The 18,140-nt window shown below is 42.0% G+C and overlaps 2 protein-coding genes across 2 annotated transcripts; both read right to left on the bottom strand.

Annotated features, from left to right (window-relative positions):
* Nucleotides 1-1,234: 1,234 nt before the first annotated feature.
* On the bottom strand, nucleotides 1,235-17,650 carry LOC110000738 (interferon-induced protein with tetratricopeptide repeats 1-like). Its single transcript, XM_065955573.1, has 2 exons — nucleotides 17,534-17,650; nucleotides 1,235-3,162 (listed from the first exon to the last, which is right to left on the bottom strand). Exons 1-2 carry the CDS (start codon nucleotides 17,536-17,538, stop codon nucleotides 1,866-1,868), a joined length of 1,302 nt encoding a protein of 433 aa, XP_065811645.1. The 5' UTR covers nucleotides 17,539-17,650; the 3' UTR covers nucleotides 1,235-1,865.
* LOC136179441 (interferon-induced protein with tetratricopeptide repeats 1-like) lies at nucleotides 14,056-15,408 on the bottom strand. The gene is made up of 2 exons (XM_065956260.1): nucleotides 15,403-15,408; nucleotides 14,056-15,186 (listed from the first exon to the last, which is right to left on the bottom strand). The coding sequence occupies exons 1-2, from the start codon at nucleotides 15,406-15,408 to the stop codon at nucleotides 14,056-14,058; spliced, it is 1,137 nt and encodes a 378-aa protein (XP_065812332.1).
* Nucleotides 17,651-18,140: the final 490 nt, after the last annotated feature.

The following is an 18,140-nucleotide window of genomic DNA, read 5'->3' as shown; positions in this document are numbered from 1 at the left end:
GTGCACATTGTTCATTTAGTGGTATAAAACTTAAACACAGCTTGAGCAAACAGGAGCATCTTAATATATAATTTTCAGGTCACACAGCAAATACATTTTCACATGAACAATGAGGACTTTAAATATCCAAAGTGAAGCACATTCTTATAAAATCCATTAATTCTAAAAACTGAAAATACAGCATTGAAAAAACACAACAGAAGCAAAATACATAATAATCAAAATTCATATATTTCTTCATTAAGTATTCACCATGACAACTTTGTATTTACAAAGGACGTCACACCTACCAGGAGCTATGGTGTAAGAATTAAAGGTCACATATCCTCCTCCTCTTCAACCAGTTTAAATAAGTCTCAGAGCTTCTCAAAACATCTGTGTGAAGTTTCTTGTTCTAAATCCACTCTGATCCTGTATTTGATCATGCCTATAAACCCCTCTATTTCAGCCCTGCTTAGAACAGGCTGTTTCTGTGTCTGTAGCTTTAAATATGTAAATGAGCTGTGTCTGACCACGCCCCCTCTCTGGAAGGGCTTGGGTGTACTCCAGTCTTTCTCGCTCCATGTCCTATTGTTTACGGTGAGAAGGCAGACTGAGAGGGCAGAACAAACACCCAGCTGTGGGAGTGTCACCCACCTGGGGGAGGGGCTACTGCCCTTTGTGATGTCATGAAGGGACCTCCGTCCTGAATTAGTAAGTCGTTCCAAACTCTCTCTCTGTCTTTCTCTCTCCCCTGTTTCTAACTCTATCCACTGTCCTATCTCTAAATAAATGAATAAAAGCCCAAAAATAAAAATAACTAATAAAATAATAAAATTAAACCTTCCTTTATTTTATTTTAAGTAGTTTTGAATGGCAAGAAATTCGTTTTTAGTTAGTTTTTATCCTTATTTTTTGGATGCCCTGGCAGAATTGGCCCCCTCCTGTTTCTCATTCTTCTTCAGGATTCTGTTGCTCTTTATTACCACGTGAAAGCAATACGCCTTCATAGAAATTAGATGTTTTCTTTTGCTTGGACTAAATTGTTCCCCATAAATTTGCCTCCCTATCTTTACTGCCTCGGCTCTTGCAGGTTTCTGAGAAACTCCTCAATTTCTCTGTCTTAAATAAAATGTATTATTATTATTTTACCCCAGACAAACAAAAAGTCACAAAAGCCTCAAAGTGAGAAAAGTAAACTTATGAAACACTAAAATAATGAAGCTAAAGGGGAAGAAAAAGACGAATAGGAAATGGTTTGGAATTCATAAATTAGAAACATGTAAACATTCGTATGCAAGTCAGATACTCACCTCATCTTTCTACTGTTTCTTCCTCTCAGTCGTTTTCTTAAGATGACTTAGTCGAGCAGATGTTTCCTCTTGATGTTGCTCTCTGGTTACAGTCGCTCCAGGTTTAGCTCTCTAGTGTGGATGACGTGATGTGCAGCAGCAGCTTTAAATGTCCGAGATAGAGGCGTGACACTTTCCTTATCAGCATGATGTTATGTGACTTTCCTTTCCTGAATTAGTAAGTCGTTCCCAACTCTCTCCCTCTCTCTCCCCTGTTTCTAACTCTATCCACTGTCCTATCTCTAAATAAATGAATGAAAGCCCAAAAATAAAAATAGCTAATAAAATAATAAAAATAAACCTTCCTTTAACTTTTTTTCAAATAGTTTTGAATGACAAGAAATTCGTTTTTAGTTAGTTTTTATCCTTATTTTTTGGACACCCTGGCAGAATTGCCCCCCTCCTGTTTTTCATTCTTCTTCAGGATTCTGTTGCTCTTTATTACCACGTGAAAGCAATACGCCTTCATAGAAATTAGTTGTTGTTTTTTTTTGCTTGGACTAAATTGTTCCCCCTAAATTTGCCTCCCTATCTTTATTGCCTTGGCTCTTGCAGGTTTCTGAGAAACTCCTCAATTTCTCTGTCTTTATTCTTCTCCAGGGTTCTGATGCTTTTCTTACGGAAGGAAGATTTTTCAGGTATTGCTGCTGCCTTCATGTGATACTGTGTCGACCTGTGGTAGGCTTTTCGATCACAGGCTAAGTAATTTGCATATATGTTGTAAAGCATCTGTTTGTCTTCAGGTTCTGCAGGTTCATTTTTGAGCAGTCTATGAAATATCTGCTCAGCTTTGGCCTTGCTGTGATGTGACTTTGCATAGATAGTTGCGAGGTCTATTTCCCTTTTGAGTGAAGAGTGAGGGTAAAGAGAGAGCAGCTCCTCGTGGAGAGCGATTGCTGTGTCCATCATGCTTTGTTCTGGATCAGGGTAATCTCTCCTTTTATAAACGATCCTCCATCTGTAGCAGAGCGCAACAAATTTCTTCAGATAACGCACATCTGGATGTTCTTTCAGAATTTTCTCTGCCAAAGCAACGGCCTCATCAACAGCCTCATCAACAGATATGTGTTCTATGTAAAGGTTTAGTAAGGCCCACATGCCACTGTTACTGCAGCACAGAGTGCTCACCTTTTCAGCCAACTCACGGACTTCATCTTCAATGTTTTCTCCTTCATCAGCACGTTGTTCAAGGTAGAGTGCAGCGAGGCACAAGTTCTCTGGATCCCGTTCCTTGGCTTGTCTCATTTTCTCCAAGAGGTCAGGGTCCAGCATTGGGTCACTGAAGTTTTGGGCGTTCTTTAACCATATGACATAGCTGGTGTTCCAATCCACCATGTCCGGCTGCATCCTGGCAGCTTTCTCGTAGTAATCAACAACCAGCTTCTTATCCTCTCCCAAGAACATCAGGGTCCAGGCCTTTTCAGCGTATATCTCTGGATTGAGGTCATCCTGGGATGGAGATGGGTATTTTTCCATCAGGGCATCAACCTTTGACAGGTAAGCCTGACTCTCCTCTAGATCTCCCAGGTGGTGGTGCAGCCAGGCCAGGTTCCCGTAGTTCACCACTAACCAAGGACCCTCATCTGCATTTCTAATCTTGTTGAGGGTCTCTGCAGCCTTCTGAAACAAGTTCCTCGCCTCTTCATTTAACCCCAGCTTATACTGAATGAACCCCCACAGGTTGTAAATGTGGCCCAGCCATCTATTTCCCTCCTCTGTGCTGAAGTCCTCCATCTTGTGCGTGAGACGTAAAAGTTTCGGCCTGCTGCGGTCCAGGTCCCAGGTGAAGTGGCACTGCAGGGACTCCAGTGTGGTTTGACTCTGAGCAGCACTGATGGAGAATACAAAAACAAACATTTGAACACATCAGCAGCTAGTTTTGACTCTTGTGTTCTTATTTGTTATGTCTCGTCTCGCAGTGTCTCCTTTAGTCTTCTAAACTGTCAATCACTTTTATTACCCTATTATATAGTCAGACAATCAAGTAAACTTCTCAGATAAATAAAAAACAGACTAAATTATTTGGTGGACATCACTGCATGGGCTCAGGAACACCTCCAGGAGACATAGTCTGTGAACACGTTAGCTGAAACTCTACCATGTGTAGGGTTGCCACCTTCCAAGCAGAAAAACAAGGGACACCCCGCAGCGTGCCCCACCCCAACGGTGGGGTGGGGCACCAGTTATGGTGAATCATGATTTAAAACGTGGTTTTAATGAAGTAATAAGAGTCATACTTTAAGTTTTAAGTGCTTTATGAACACATTTTTTTCTGAAATAATTTACAAAAACGCAAAACTTCAGTGTAAAGGCAGATACAGTAATGTATGCACAATGAAATGCACCTAACACGACTTCAGCAGATGATTACTATTAGCTATCTAATTTACAACTTAACTTAAACTTCAAATAAAGTTATTAACTTAACATTAATTCATTAACAGAGTATTATTGAAGTGCTTTTGACACTGCTGTAACACATGATTTTTTTATGAAATAAACAGTACGAATTTAATAGTATTTTCATTCATTTATTCTGTCCTCCTGTCTTTCGTTTTTGTTGTTTTCTTATGAAATCATGAATGATACTATTAATATGGTTTTGAACTATTTTCTTATTGTATTAATTAAGTGTCTACTGTCGATATATCGATGTTGTATTGATGATATCTTACCCAGGACAAACTGTGAATACAGATTTGGCTAAAATAAATGTCATCTTTTTGTTTTACGTACCGAAAAATATTCACACTATCCAAACTATACTGGAATAACCTATTTATAAACATGGGAGAAAATATATTAAGTAGGCCTACAATAGTTTCCTTTACATTATATTCATTTTCACTGACACTGTCAAGCCAGGCATTACTTTCTACTCACGTCTGTATTTCTGCATCCGTTTACGTTTCAATGGTGCACGGTGCGGGAATCAGAGACACCTGCAGACATGTTTCCTTCTGACTCCTATGACTTTCTCTCACCCAATCACTGACAAGCTCTCATTGCTCATGCCAAAAAAGAACCAAACAAACCAACGGACACTCCGAGGAGGCGGGAACTAGCCGGCTGAATGATGCTGAGTTCAAAGCATCTTGGAAATATGGGACAAACCGCGTCCCGTATTGATTCAAAACGGGACGCAATATCAAAGTGTAAAATACGGGACGATTCCGTATTTTACGGGACGGGTGGCAAACCTAACCATGTGTCATGATTTGGTTTTGTATTTGAGTTTCCCTGTTTCATCCCAGTGTTACTTGTTTCCCTTGTCTGTTAATGTTCCCTAGTGTTGTTGGTTTTTCCCTTGTGCGTTTCCTAGTTTTGTCTTCAGTTTTTTCTGTTTTATTTTGTCATTTATTATCCTCGTGTATCTCTGTGTTCTAGTGTGTTTTGTTAGATTCTTGAGTTCTGTGTGTCTTTAGTGTTTCATGATTTAGTTTGTAGTTGTCCTCAGTGTTTCTTGTATTCCTGCCTCTGTGTGTTTCCCAGTGTATTTGCCCTGATTGTCTTCACCTGTGTCGTTAGTCTCACCTGTGTCTGATTACCCCATGTCTATTTAGTCACTGTGTTTCTTCCCTTCTGTGGCAGTTCATTGTATGTGTTTGTCGGTGCGTATGTTATGTCAGTGTCCCGGTGGCTCCCTGTTTTTGAGCCCTGTGTTGAACTTGTTGAAGTAAGTATTTGTTTGGCTTTTTGTTAAAATAAATAGTTTAGTTAATTCTGCACTTGGGTCCTCACCTCCTTGTTTTCCAATTGTGACACCATGCAAAGAGCAAGCTGTATATAAACCAGATCCAGAAACATTGCTGGCTTTCCTTGGGCCTGAGGTCAATTAGAATGGACTAAGTCGAAGTGGAACACTGTCCTGAGGTCTGACAATTCACAATTTGAAATCTTTTTAGAAAAAATGGACGCTGCATCCTCCGGAGCTAAATAGGAGAGGGACCATCTGGCTTGTTATCAGCGCTCTGATTAAAAAAACAGCACCTGTGATGGTATGGGGGTGCATGGGTAAACTGCACATCTGTCAAGGCTCCATTAATGCTGAACCATACATAAAGGTTTTGGAGCAACATATGCTGCTAAATAGAAAACCTCTTTTCTGGGAAGGCCTTGTTTATTGCAGCAGCATAATGTCAAACCGCATTCTGCACACTGACAACAGAATGGCTCACAAGTCAAAAGCCTCATTTCCACCTAGCGGTCCGGTCAGTGGTCTGCACCTCCAAAGTCTCCAAAATCCAAAACAGCATTGAAATAACTCTCGAAACCTACGGGATATTTAAACTTGGCGTGTTTTCTGTTTGTCCTTTATTACTGCTGTCAGACGGAAAAGAGGCGGTTCTTTTAACCAGTCAACGGACTGCGGTTTGTCTCGCTCCAACCTTTAGGGTTGGATTGGTACACTTGACACATAATGTGGATCTAATGTGTTTGGATTAAATCTTTTATTGGATTTAAACCGTTGGGACTCAGTTTGATGAATTATTATGATCAGGAGAGTTCAGTAAACCTTTAAACGGTTAAAAGACGTTTGTTTGTCGGTGGTCTGACAGGTGGGTAGATTGTGACTGCTGTGGTGGTCTGACCTGCACACACTGGGCCGTCTGAGTAACAGGGTCAAATATGCTGGTGCAACGTTTATGCTTTCATAATTATATCAGATCAGCATATTGATTTACTTTGTTTGACTGAAACCTGGCTGTGTCGAGATGAATATGTTAGTTTAAATGAATCCACTCCTCCCAGTCATTTTAATACTCATATACCTCGAGACACCGGACGAGGTGGTGGAGGAGCAGCTATTTTTAATTCTAATCTTCTAGTTAACCCTCAACCAAAGCTGAATTTTTCTTCTTTTGAAAGCCTTGTTCTTAGTCTTTCACATCCAGTCTCAAGAACCTTTCAGCCAGTTCTAGTTGTTGTAGTTTACCGCCCTCCTGGCCCATATTCTGAGTTTCTATCTGAATTTGCAGAATTTTTATCAAATTTACTCCTTAGCAGTGATGAAATAATTGTTGTAGGTGACTTCAATATCCATGTGGGTGTTGAAAATGATAGCCTTAACACAGCTTTCATGTCATTATTAGACTCTATTGGTTTCACCCAGGGTGTAAACGAACCTACTCATCGTTTTAACCACACCCTCGATCTTGTTTGAGCTTATGGCATTGAAATCCAAAACCTTACAGTTTTCCTAGAAAATCCTCTTCTATCAGACCATTTCCTTATTACTTTCGACTTTGTCCTACCAGAATTAGCTCTGCTTAATAAAAATGTGCTCTCTAGAAGTTTATCTGATAGAGCTGTAGCTAGATTTAAGGAAGCTATTTCAGCTGCTTTTGATTCAGTACCGTGTTTCAACCCAGTTGGAAACTCTTATGATAGCTTTAGTCCCTCTCAGCTAGATCAGTTTGTTGATAGTGCAGTGGATTCGCTGAGAGTTGCTCTTGATTCGATTGCTCTTGATTCGATTGCTCCCCTAAAACAGAAGGTTATCAAACGGCAGAGACTAGCTCCATGGTTCAACTCAGAAACCCGTACTCTGAAACAATCGTCGCAAAAAGAATATGGCGCTCGACCAAAACGGTAGAATCTCGTTTATTCTGGCAGGATAGTCATAGAAAATATATGAAGGCTCTACGTCATGCTCGAGCTGCCTACTACTCCTCTCTAATCGAGGAAAACAAAAGCAATCCTAGATACCTTTTCAGCACTGTAGCCAGGCTGACAGAGAGTCATAGCTCCATTGAGCCTTTAGCCTTTAGCCCTCAGCAGTAATGATTTCATGATCTTTTTCAACAACAAAATTTGAGACATCAGAGACAAAATTGGTAACCTCCTGCCCTTACCAGGTGCAGATACGTCTGATACGGCAGAGACAGTTCCAGGACCAGATATTAGTCTAGACTGTTTTTTTCCAATCAACCTTTCAGAGCTAAATTCATTTATTTCTGCGTCGAAACCATCAACCTGTTTTTTAGACCCCATCCCAACCAAGCTGTTTAAGGAAGTCTTTCCCTTCGTTAGCAACTCTATATTAGATATGATCAATATGTCTTTACTGGCAGGCTATCTACCACAGTCATTTAAAGTAACGGTAATCAAACCTCTACTCAAAAAACCTACTCTATTGACCATCAGATCCTATTATACAGACTTGAACATTTACTTGGAATTACAGGGACTGCTTTAAGTTGGTTTGAATTCTACTTATCAGACCAATCTCAGTTTGTACATGTTAATGATGAGTCTTCTATGCACACCAAAGTTAGCCATGGAGTGCCACAAGGTTCAGTGCTTGGACCAATTCTCTTTACATTATATATGCTTCCTCTGGGAAATATTATGAGGAAACACTCCATACAGTTTCATTGTTATGCAGATGATACTCAGCTTTATGTATCAATGAAGCCCGATGGCACCAGTCAGTTATGTAAGCTAGAAACGTGCCTTAAGGATTGGATGACCTGGATGTTTTGCTACTTAACTCAGACAAGACTGAAGTTATTGTGCTAGGCCCTAAAAACCTCAGAGAGACTTTTTCTAGTGATGTGACTGTCCTTAATGACATCAGCCTGGCATCTAGCACCACTGTTAGGAATCTAGGAGTTCTATTTGATCAAGATATGTCCTTTAGCTCTCACATCAGGCAAATTTCAAGAACAGCCTATTTTCACCTTCGTAATATATCCAAGATCAGGAATATCCTGTCGCAAAATGATGCAGAAAAACTAGTTCATGCATTTGTTACCTCCAGATTGGATTATTATAATTCTCTTTTGTCAGGGTGCGATGGTGGATCTCTAAAGACTCTTCAACTAGTCCAGAACGCTGCAGCTCGTGTACTGACTAGAACTAGGAAAAGGGACCACATTACTCCTGTGTTGGCTTCTCTGCACTGGCTCCCTATACAGTCTAGAATAGAATTCAAGATCCTTCTTCTCACTTACAAAGCGCTAAATGGCCAGGCACCATCTTATCTTAAGGAGCTACTAGTGCCGTACTGCCCCTCGAGAACATTACGGTCCCAGAATGCAGGCCTGCTAGTGGTACCTACAGTCTCTAAGTGTACTATGGGAGGTAAAGCCTTCAGTTATCAGGGTCCGGGAGGCAGACACAGTCTGTATATTTAAGAATAGACTTAAAACTTTCCTTTTTGATAAATCTTATAATTAGGGCTGGTGCTGGTGTAGACCAGCTCCTACTTATGCTGCTATAGGCTTAGACTACCGGGGGAACTGGCACCTTGAGCTCTTCTCTCTCTCTCTCTCTCTCTCTGCATATACAGTACATCATATTACTGCATGTAGCTATCTGTAAAGCTCAGTCACTAACCACCTACTTTCCTGGGAGCTCTTGAGCTGTCTTAGGCTCCTCGAGATTGTTGGTTGACGGCCTGCCAGAACTTATCTCGAGATAACACTTGTTATGAGTTGACGCTATACAAATAAAAATTGATAGATTGAGTCTTTGGTTAGTATTATGTATCCGTTTTGCCCCCTCCCCTCTGCCCTTTTGTACAATTCCCAGTGGGAGAGGTGGGTGTCCATTGTTTTGCCTAAGTGAGAGAAACAATTAAATAAGTCATCATAGAATAAATTGTTATTCCAAGTCTACAAGACAAACAGTTTAATGACGTGGTTAATCTCTTATGTTGCAAAAACAACTACAAAACATTTGACGATCAGTCGACAGTGTAAATCCGTTGGGGGGGCAGGCCTACTGCAGAGTGGTAAACATGACCCTGTCACAACTTTTTTTTAAATGTGTTACTGGCATAAAATATAAAATGGGCACATCATACTTTCCCAGAAAACATTGAAATGTCTCAGTTTCAACAGTTGTCTATGTGTTATTTTCAATTAATCAATTTGTATCTTATCATTTTACACAACGTCCAACTTCTATTGAACCAGTGGGGTTGTTTGTTCTTAACATGTACTTCCTGTGCAGAGGTTTACGCAGAGGCCTCTGGTAAACAGGATATGGGCTTGGTCTGATATGAACAGCAATATTTCAGCAACTGTCGCAGTTTTATTTTAACACACAAGCACAATACATTTTCCATTACACATTCCACCTCTTCAATAAACCCCCCAGAAAAATCAGTCGTAATGATGATTACTTAAAAGGAAACACAAATTAAAATTGTCCCTCACCCTGCACACTCAAAAAGACCACATCATAACCTCAATCTGGCCTTTGAATACTCGCTCTCTCAACAATAAAAGCCTCATTCTCCATGACTTCATAACCGACACCAATAATGGACTCCCTTTTTCTCACCGAAACCTGGCAAAAAGCCATGGAATATTTCTCACTAAACTAAACCACAAACACAGGATACACATACATCGACAAACCCCGTCCCAATGGACAGGGTGGTGGTGTTGCTGCTGTTTACAGGAAGAACATTCAAACTAGCACCATTCCTAACCCTGCAGTTGACTCCTTTGAACACATTGTTTTCAAACTCTCTGGTCCTGCTCCTCTGGTCACTGCTGTCATCTGTCGTCCCCCCCAAACCAAACCCTTCTTTTTTCAGTTATTTATGACTCTCTTACCCAACTCTGCTCAATTTCAACTTCTCTTTTGCTCCTTGGGGATTTTGACTTCCACATCAATGACACACAATGTTAAACTGCGAAAGAATTCCTGGACCTACTTCACTGCCTCAACTTCACACAGCAAATCAACTTACCTACTCACAGCCAGGGCCACATTCTGAACTGGACACAATCCATCAACTGTCAAGTCTCAACCTCAACATCTCCAACCATCTGGCTATGAACATGGACATTGACATCCCTCTTCCCACTCCAAAGCTAAAACAAAAAATCTCCTTCAGAAATGTAAATTCAGTCGACCCCTCAGCTTTATCAGCCTCTATAACCAGCAAAATCCCCCCCAATTTGATAATCCCTCTGAATTCATCACTTACCATAACAACACACTCTCCTTCTGTCTAGATCAACTGGCTAAACTTAAAACTAAAACTCTCTCATTCACACACTCTGCACCCTGATACACTCTCAAACTCCATAAAATGAAATCCCACAAACGCCAGCTGACTACCTCAGACAATACAAGGAAGCTCTCAGCACAGCCCAGTCCACCTATTACTCACACCTAATCCACTCAGGCTCATCCAACCCCAAGGCTCTCTTCTCTACAATAAACAAACTCTTCAAACCCAGTGACAACACCTCTTCCTCCTTCACAGTTGACAAATGCAATGCTTTTCTTTCATTATTCCAATCCAAAACTGACACCATTTACAGCAGCTTCAACACTGTCCCCTCTTCATCCCTACCCGCATCCCCCCGCCTCATCACCCAACCTCAGTTCTCCCCTGTGTCCCCAAATGAGCTATCCATCATCACCACTTGCATTTACCACCCCTAAGTCCTCCACCAGTATTCTCGACCCGATCCCATCAAGTCTTAGTCCGGGAGATAGTCAAAAACTATCTCCCGGCCATCTCGCCATTCATAACCTCAATCATCAACTCCTCCCTCTGCTCTGGTTCAATACCCAAAACACTCAAACTGGCAGCCGTCACCACCATCCTCAAGAAACCTGGACTCAAAACCGACGGCATGTGAAACTTCCACCCCATCTCCAACCTCTACTTTCTGTCAAAAATACTGGAACGTGTTGTCTCCTACCCAGATCAAATCCCACCTCTCCTCCAATAACCTGTTTGAACCATTTCAGTCTGGCTTCATAGCACAGAAACAGCTCTCCTCAAAGTCACCAACGACCTCCTCAACATCCTCAACATCCTCAACATCCTCGGCCTCACTGCAGCCCCTGACACCATCAGCCACAGTATTCTTCTATCCAGCTTAGAACACTCACTCAACTTCACTGGCACTGCTCTTTCCTGGTTAAAATCCTACCTCACTGACAGACAACAGTTTATCAAAATCCATCTTTAACTTGTTTTTATTAATATTAGCTTAATGTGATACACTTGATACCCTTCTGTTTCTAAAAATGATCATCCAAAGTCCTTAATAAACTCCAAAACATCCAGAACTCTGCTGCACCCCGTCTCACCCACACCCAATCCAGTGAACCCCTCACCCCTGTCCTACATATCTCCACTGGGTCCCTGTCCCGTATCATATCCAATTCAAAATCCTGCTCCTTACACATAAAGCCCTTAACCACCAGGTCCCCTCCTATCTCACAGTTCACCCTCACACTCCTGCACGCAGCCTCCATTCTTTAAAAGCCAACCTCCTGTCTCCCCCACTTAGAACCAAGCAACGAACCTGGGGGGACAGAACCTTCTCCATAGCTGCCCCCTCCCTCTGGAAACTCACTCCCTACACACATTCAACACTGCACTGACCCTTCTACATTCAAATCACTAATCAAAACTCACCTCTCCAAATAAGCTTTTATGATTGTGATGTGTGTTCTGTATATCTGTCGCTGCACCTTCATGTTGTTTTAGTTATGATTTGTGTGTAATGTTGTAATGTCTGTTAGTCTGTCCTTACTGTTCTGATCCTTCTGTCTTTTTAACAAATGTACAGTGTCTTGAAATTGAAACTTACAAATAAGATGTATTATTATTATTTTACCCCAGACAAACAAAAAGTCACAAAAGCCTCAAAGTGAGAAAAGTAAACGTATGAAACACTAAAATAATGAAGCTAAAGGGGAAGAAAAAGACTAAAAGGAAAGGGTTTGGAATTAATAAATTAGAAACATGTAAACATTCGTATGCAAGTCAGATACTCACCTCATCTTTCTACTGTTTCTTCCTCTCAGTCGTTTTCTGAAGATGATTTAGTCGAGCAGACGTTTCCTCTTGATGGTGCTCTCTGGTTACAGTCGCTCCAGCTTCAGCTCTCTAGTCTGGATGACGTGATGTGCAGCAGCAGCTTTAATTGTCCGTGATAGAGGCGTGGCACTTTCCTTATCAGCAGGATGTTATGTGACTTTCCTTTCCTTTCTTAAGAATTAAAACTCAAAGCCTCAATATGTTGTCAGTTTTGGTGCGCTTTGGCGCCATCAGGAGGTCACTGAGTGCAACTGCAGTGTCATAAAAACGGTCACGCCTCCCCCTCTGACACCATGTGCATTTGTTGACAAACAAAGGGTGAGGAAGCCGGCAGAGACGCTGTGAGAAGATGAGGAACCACGCAGACTCAAAAGGTACAGTAATATTACCAGATTTTGATGGAGCCTGAGTGTCTGCAGCCCGTTGTCTAGTTTGTTTATTCAACTGTTACCATGACAACTATAGGTCGTGGATAAATGGCTACATAGATCGGTTTGTAAGGTTACAAACTTTTTGGAGACAAAAGTAAAGCTGCTAAACATGAGACAATGATGACATCACCGGTAATGACACAGCTCAATCTGTAATAAATGATGTCTGCAGGGATGTTCATTCTGCCGTATTACAGACTTGTTAGGCAGTAGTATAACCAGTTTGCAACCCTATGTAGAAAGTTACGTTATATAACGGTCTGTTTGTGCATTGCTGATGTAACCCCGTGTGTTCTGGGTTGTGGAAAGGACTCAGGAGACAGCTCGTGTGTTCTGGCTCTGTATTTACAGACAAATTAACAGAAACCGATGAATTGTGTTGTGAGCCGGGATCAAACATCTCCCCTGATAAATAAAAAAAACGTGTTATTTAGGAGAGCCAGAGTCAGAACATTAGCCGTTAACTTTCATGACTAATGAATAACTTTATGAATATTATTCAAAACTCCTCAGAACTGATACGGGATGAATCGAATATGATCAGTAACTGAAAACCACAGTTTGATTTCATCCAAACTAAAAAAATACTTTAAAATGTGTTTATCGACGGAGCATGAATCATCATTAACCTTCCTCCGACCAAGCTGTCAACGGCTCTGACCACATTCCTGACGTCATCACACACACTGTGGTAATTCTAGAGTCTGTTGACTGTGTTTGAACTGTCTGTATTGTTTAAAAATGATTGTAGATGTATAATGGCTGAATAAAATACTCATACATACATGATCAGTTTGCCAGCGTGCGTGTGTTCGGAGAGGAGAGCGGCAGATTATAAATTCATCGTACTCTGCAACATGATGAATCATTTTTTGGACGCCATCTTGTAATACTTAGTTCACCAGCAGATGGCGCATGTGCTAGTTGTAAACCCAGACAGTAAAGCGTATGTGAAGTTGTTAATCTGTCTAAAGAGCTCATTTCTTCCATTTATGTTCGTTGAACTCGAATATTTCTGCCAAATTACTTACTCTAATAATTAAAAGGAATATATTATGTTAGAAATGAGTGTTTGTTTTCTATTTAATCTTTGTGCTGGATGTGAACATTGTTATTCATGTCATGTTTGTGACCCTGTATAAACCAGCTCTCTCAGAACACTCCGTTTTAGTGTGTGTGTCTCTTTAAATGTAATGATGAAATCGTTTAGTGTGATAGCACTAAACGATAGCAGCTTTAGCAGAAATAGGACGCTTATGATCCGACGAGGCTTAAATTTCTAGCGCCATCCTTCTTCAGTTTAGAACTGAAGTTAGTTAGTTTTTATCCTTATTTTTTGGACGCCCTGGCAGAATTGGCCCCCTCCTGTTTTTCATTCTTCTCCAGGATTCTGTTGCTCTTTATTACCACGTGTGAAAGCAAAACGCCTTTGTAGAATTTTTTTTTTTTTTTTTGCTTGGACAAAATTGTACCCCCTAAATTTGCCTCCCTATCTGTACTGCCTTGGCTCTTGCAGATTTCTGAGAAACTCCTCTATTTCTCTGCACATTATGCCTCTGTCTTTACTCTCCTCCAGGATTCTGATGCTGTTCTCACGGCAGAAGGATTTTTCTGGTATTGCTGCTGCCTTCATGTGATACTGTATCGAGCTGTGGGAGTCATTTCGATTAAAGTATAAATGAGTTGCATATTTGTTGTATAGCATCTGTTTGTCTTCAGGTTCTGCAGGTTCATTTTTGAGCAGTTTCTGAAACATCTGCTCAGCTTTGGCCTTGCTGTGATGTGACTTTGCATAGATAGTTGCGAGGTCTATTTCCCTTTTGAGTGAAGAGTGAGGGTAAAGAGAGAGCAGCTCCTCGTGGAGAGCGATTGCTCTGTCCATCATGCTTTGTTCTGGGGAACTACAGCTTTTATAAACGATCCTCCTTCTGTAGCAGAGCGCAACTAATTTCTTCAGATAACGCACATCTGGATGTTCTTTCAGAACTTTCTCTGCCAAATCAACGGCCTCATCAACTGATATGTATTTTATGTAAAGGTTTAGTAAGGCCCACATGCCACTGCCACTGCAGCACAGAGTGCTCACATTTCCAGCCAACTCACGGACTTCATCTTGAATGTTTTCTCCTTCATCAGCACGTTGGTCAAGGTAGAGCGCAGCGAGGTACAAGTTCTCTGGATCCCGTTCCTTGGCTTGTCTCATTTTCTCCAAGAGGTCAGGGTCCAGCATTGGGTCACTGAAGTTTTGGGCGTTCTTTAACCATATGACATAGCTGGTGTTCCAGTCCACCATGTCCGGCTGCATCCTGGCAGCTTTCTCGTAGTAATCAACAACCAGCTTCTTATCCTCTCCGAAGAACATCAGGGTCCAGGCCTTTTCAGCGCAGATCTCTGGATGGAGGTCGTCCTGTGATGGAGATGGGTATTTTTCCATCAGGGCATCAACCTTTGACAGGTAAGCCTGACTCTCTGCTTGATCTCCCAGGTGGTGGTGCAGCCAGGCCAGGTTCCCGTAGTTCACCACTAACCAAGCACCCTCATCTGCCTTTCTCAGCTTGTTGAGTGCCTCCGTAGCCTTCTGAAACAAACTGTTAGCCTCTTCATTTAACCCCAGTTTATACTGAATGAACCCCCATACGTAATAATCACCTTTTTATACCAGCTAGGATTGACCCACGATTTACATCTTTGGAGAGGAATGGCCTGCGCTGTCTGGGTGACTTATACATTAATGATGTTTTTGCCAGTTTCGAACAATTACGTTCTGCATTCAATTTAAATAGCTCCGACCTTTTTCGATACTTTCAGCTCCGTGATGTTGCTAGGACCTACTCACCGGCATTCCAAGTTCCAAACTCCAGTGGCATTGATCTGGCACTCAAGGCAAGAGTCTTGCCCAAAGGTCAGGTTTCCTACCTTTATGACCTCCTGTTCACAACTAACGAGTCTGCGGTAAATAAGATCAAGGCTGATTGGGAAATCGAATTACAAACCAACCTTTCTGAGGATTTCTGGAAAAAGGCTCTTGGGGCTGTTAATTCATCTAACACTAACACCTCCAGTCTGGTTAAGAAGGCTCATCAATGCATCTTTTTCCTGAGGACACTGAAGAGACACCACCAGTCTTCAGCTGTGCTGGTGAACTTCTACCGCTGTGTGATCGAGAGCATCCTGACCAGCAGTGTCTCAGTCTGGTACGGAAACTGCTCTGTCACAGACCGTAAGGCGCCACAGTGGGTGGTAAAAACCGCCCAGCGTATCACAAGGTGTCCACTTCCTGCCATTGAGGACGTCCAAAGAAAACGCTGTCTGCGGCAAGCTCACAGCATCCTTAAAGACTCCTCCCACCCTGCCCACAGACTGTTTACCCTCCTGCCCTCCGGTAGGCGCTTCAAAAGCCTCCGGACCAGAACCAGCAGACTGATCATTTAGTCTATGGCGAGTTGCGACTAGCAGTAGTGGTCTGTCTTTATTCGTCTGTTTTCTAATGTCGTCAGTGTATAATCGACCAGAAACAACCTGATTTATAGCTCACTGCTCGTCGCACACTTCTGGGTATGGAGTTTTTATTCTTAATCATCACATGGACTTTGTTGATTGTGGCTCAGTGTTTGTTTGATCCCTGCCACTCGCATACGGGCCGGATTCAGTATTCTCGGGGATTTTTACTGGATCTAAAGTATCGACAGCAGCCACTGTTGCACCTAATTACCGAAGACTGTTTAACAGTGGATATCTCCGGTCATCGTGATGATTTTAACAAAAAGAACAACAAAGGGAAAGTACGGAAACGAGGGAGACGGGGTGGTGTCCGAGAGAGGCTCAAGCGTCTGAATCTCCACCGTATACCCCTCTCCTCGATGCTGCTCTGTAATGCCCAATCCATCAGAAACAAGATCGACGAGATCCAGGCCAACGTCATTCATCTGGAGAAATTCAGAGACTCGTGCATCATGGCTTTCACCGAGACCTGGCTTACTTCTTCGGACTTGGACACGGATCTAACGCTCTGCGGTTTTGGGACATCGGTGAGGCTTGACAGAAACGTTAACGTCACAGGTTATTTCAATCACTGTAACTTGAAATCATTGAGCAACTTTCACCAGTATATTTCTTGCCCCACCAGACTGAACAAAACTATTGACCTGTGTTATGGTTTAGTCAAAGGTGCATATAAGTCGGTTTCCCTGCCCTCTCTTGGCTCTTCTGATCACAACACCATCCTTCTTACCCCCATCTACAAACCTCTCCTTAAAAGAGTAAAGTAGTCACAAGGACAGTGGAGCTGTGGACTGAAAGTGCTATTCATCATTAAAACGTAGATAAAAATCATTCAGTGCATATGCAAGCTCTGTCTGTGATTTAAAACCGTCCATGTTAATCCACCCATTTTTCTTGTTGTCCTGGCCAGTCATGGTTTTCATGCCATCCCACACTGCCTTTAGGTCATTACTATAAAATCTATCCTCCACCCTATTCTTATATTGGAGCTTAGCCCTCTTGATTTCATGTCTGGCCTCTTTCTTCGCTTCTGCTATCTCAACAACCCCACCATGCAGAAACGTGTCATGTTTCCTGTGCAGTGCATCCTTCACTGCCCCTTCTAACGCTAGTATAAGTGTTCATTCTGTCAGATCCATGTTTAAAAAATGTAACATTAGGAAAAGCCCTGCAATCTGCAAAAAGGGCCTCCAGAGACTCTACTTTCTGCGCAGAATGAACACTTTTAATGTGGACAAGACACTGATGGTTTTATTCTACCGATCTTTTATAGAGTCAATTTTAACCTTTTGTTTTATCTCATGGTATGGTAACCTTTCTGTTCAGAACAAAAATTGTCTTTCCAGTATTGTCAATACAGCCAGTAAAATAATCGGCGCTCAGCAGCTTTCATTGTCAGAAATCTGGAATAGACAAGTTGTTAGAAAAGCAAAGTCTAAACATTCGTATGCAAGTCAGATACTCACCTCATCTTTCTGCTGTTTCTTCCTCTCAGTCGTTTTCTGAAGATGACTTAGTCGAGCAGATGTCTTGATGTTGCTCTGTGGTTACAGTCGCTCCAGCTTCAGCTCTCTAGTGTGGATGGCGTGATGATGTGCAGCAGCAGCTTTAAATGTCCGTGACAGAGGGGTGGCACTTTCCTTACCAGCAGGATGTTATGAGTTTCATTTCTTAAGAATTGAAACTCAAAGCCTCAGGGCTCTCAAGTGTGTGTGTGTGTGTGTGTGTGTGCGTGCGTGCGTGCGTGCGTGCGTGTGTGATTACGGTTAGTGTTGTTCATTGTAAGTGTTAGTGGCAGGTTTGGAGGCCTTCAGCACAGGGGGTTGGTGGCTCCCATTTGAAACACTGTGGTTTCAGGCCAGCCATTTTGACTGTCATGATTGGCGAAAGTGTTCCATTCAGTGCCAAGCTGTTTCTTGTTTTGGTCTTGTTGAGGCCGACCATGGAGAAAACCCTCTCTGCATCCGCATTTGAGTGTGGGAGCACTAAAACTAATGCTGCTATCTTAGATAGCCTCCCAAACTGGCTCAAACCGGTCACCTTTGAAAAAAGGAACCAACTATTACTCAAATG

This window comes from Labrus bergylta, chromosome 6 (genome assembly GCF_963930695.1).
Source record: "Labrus bergylta chromosome 6, fLabBer1.1, whole genome shotgun sequence".
Classification (NCBI taxonomy): domain Eukaryota; kingdom Metazoa; phylum Chordata; class Actinopteri; order Labriformes; family Labridae; genus Labrus; species Labrus bergylta.
This window is presented reverse-complemented; position numbering and strand designations above follow the sequence as displayed.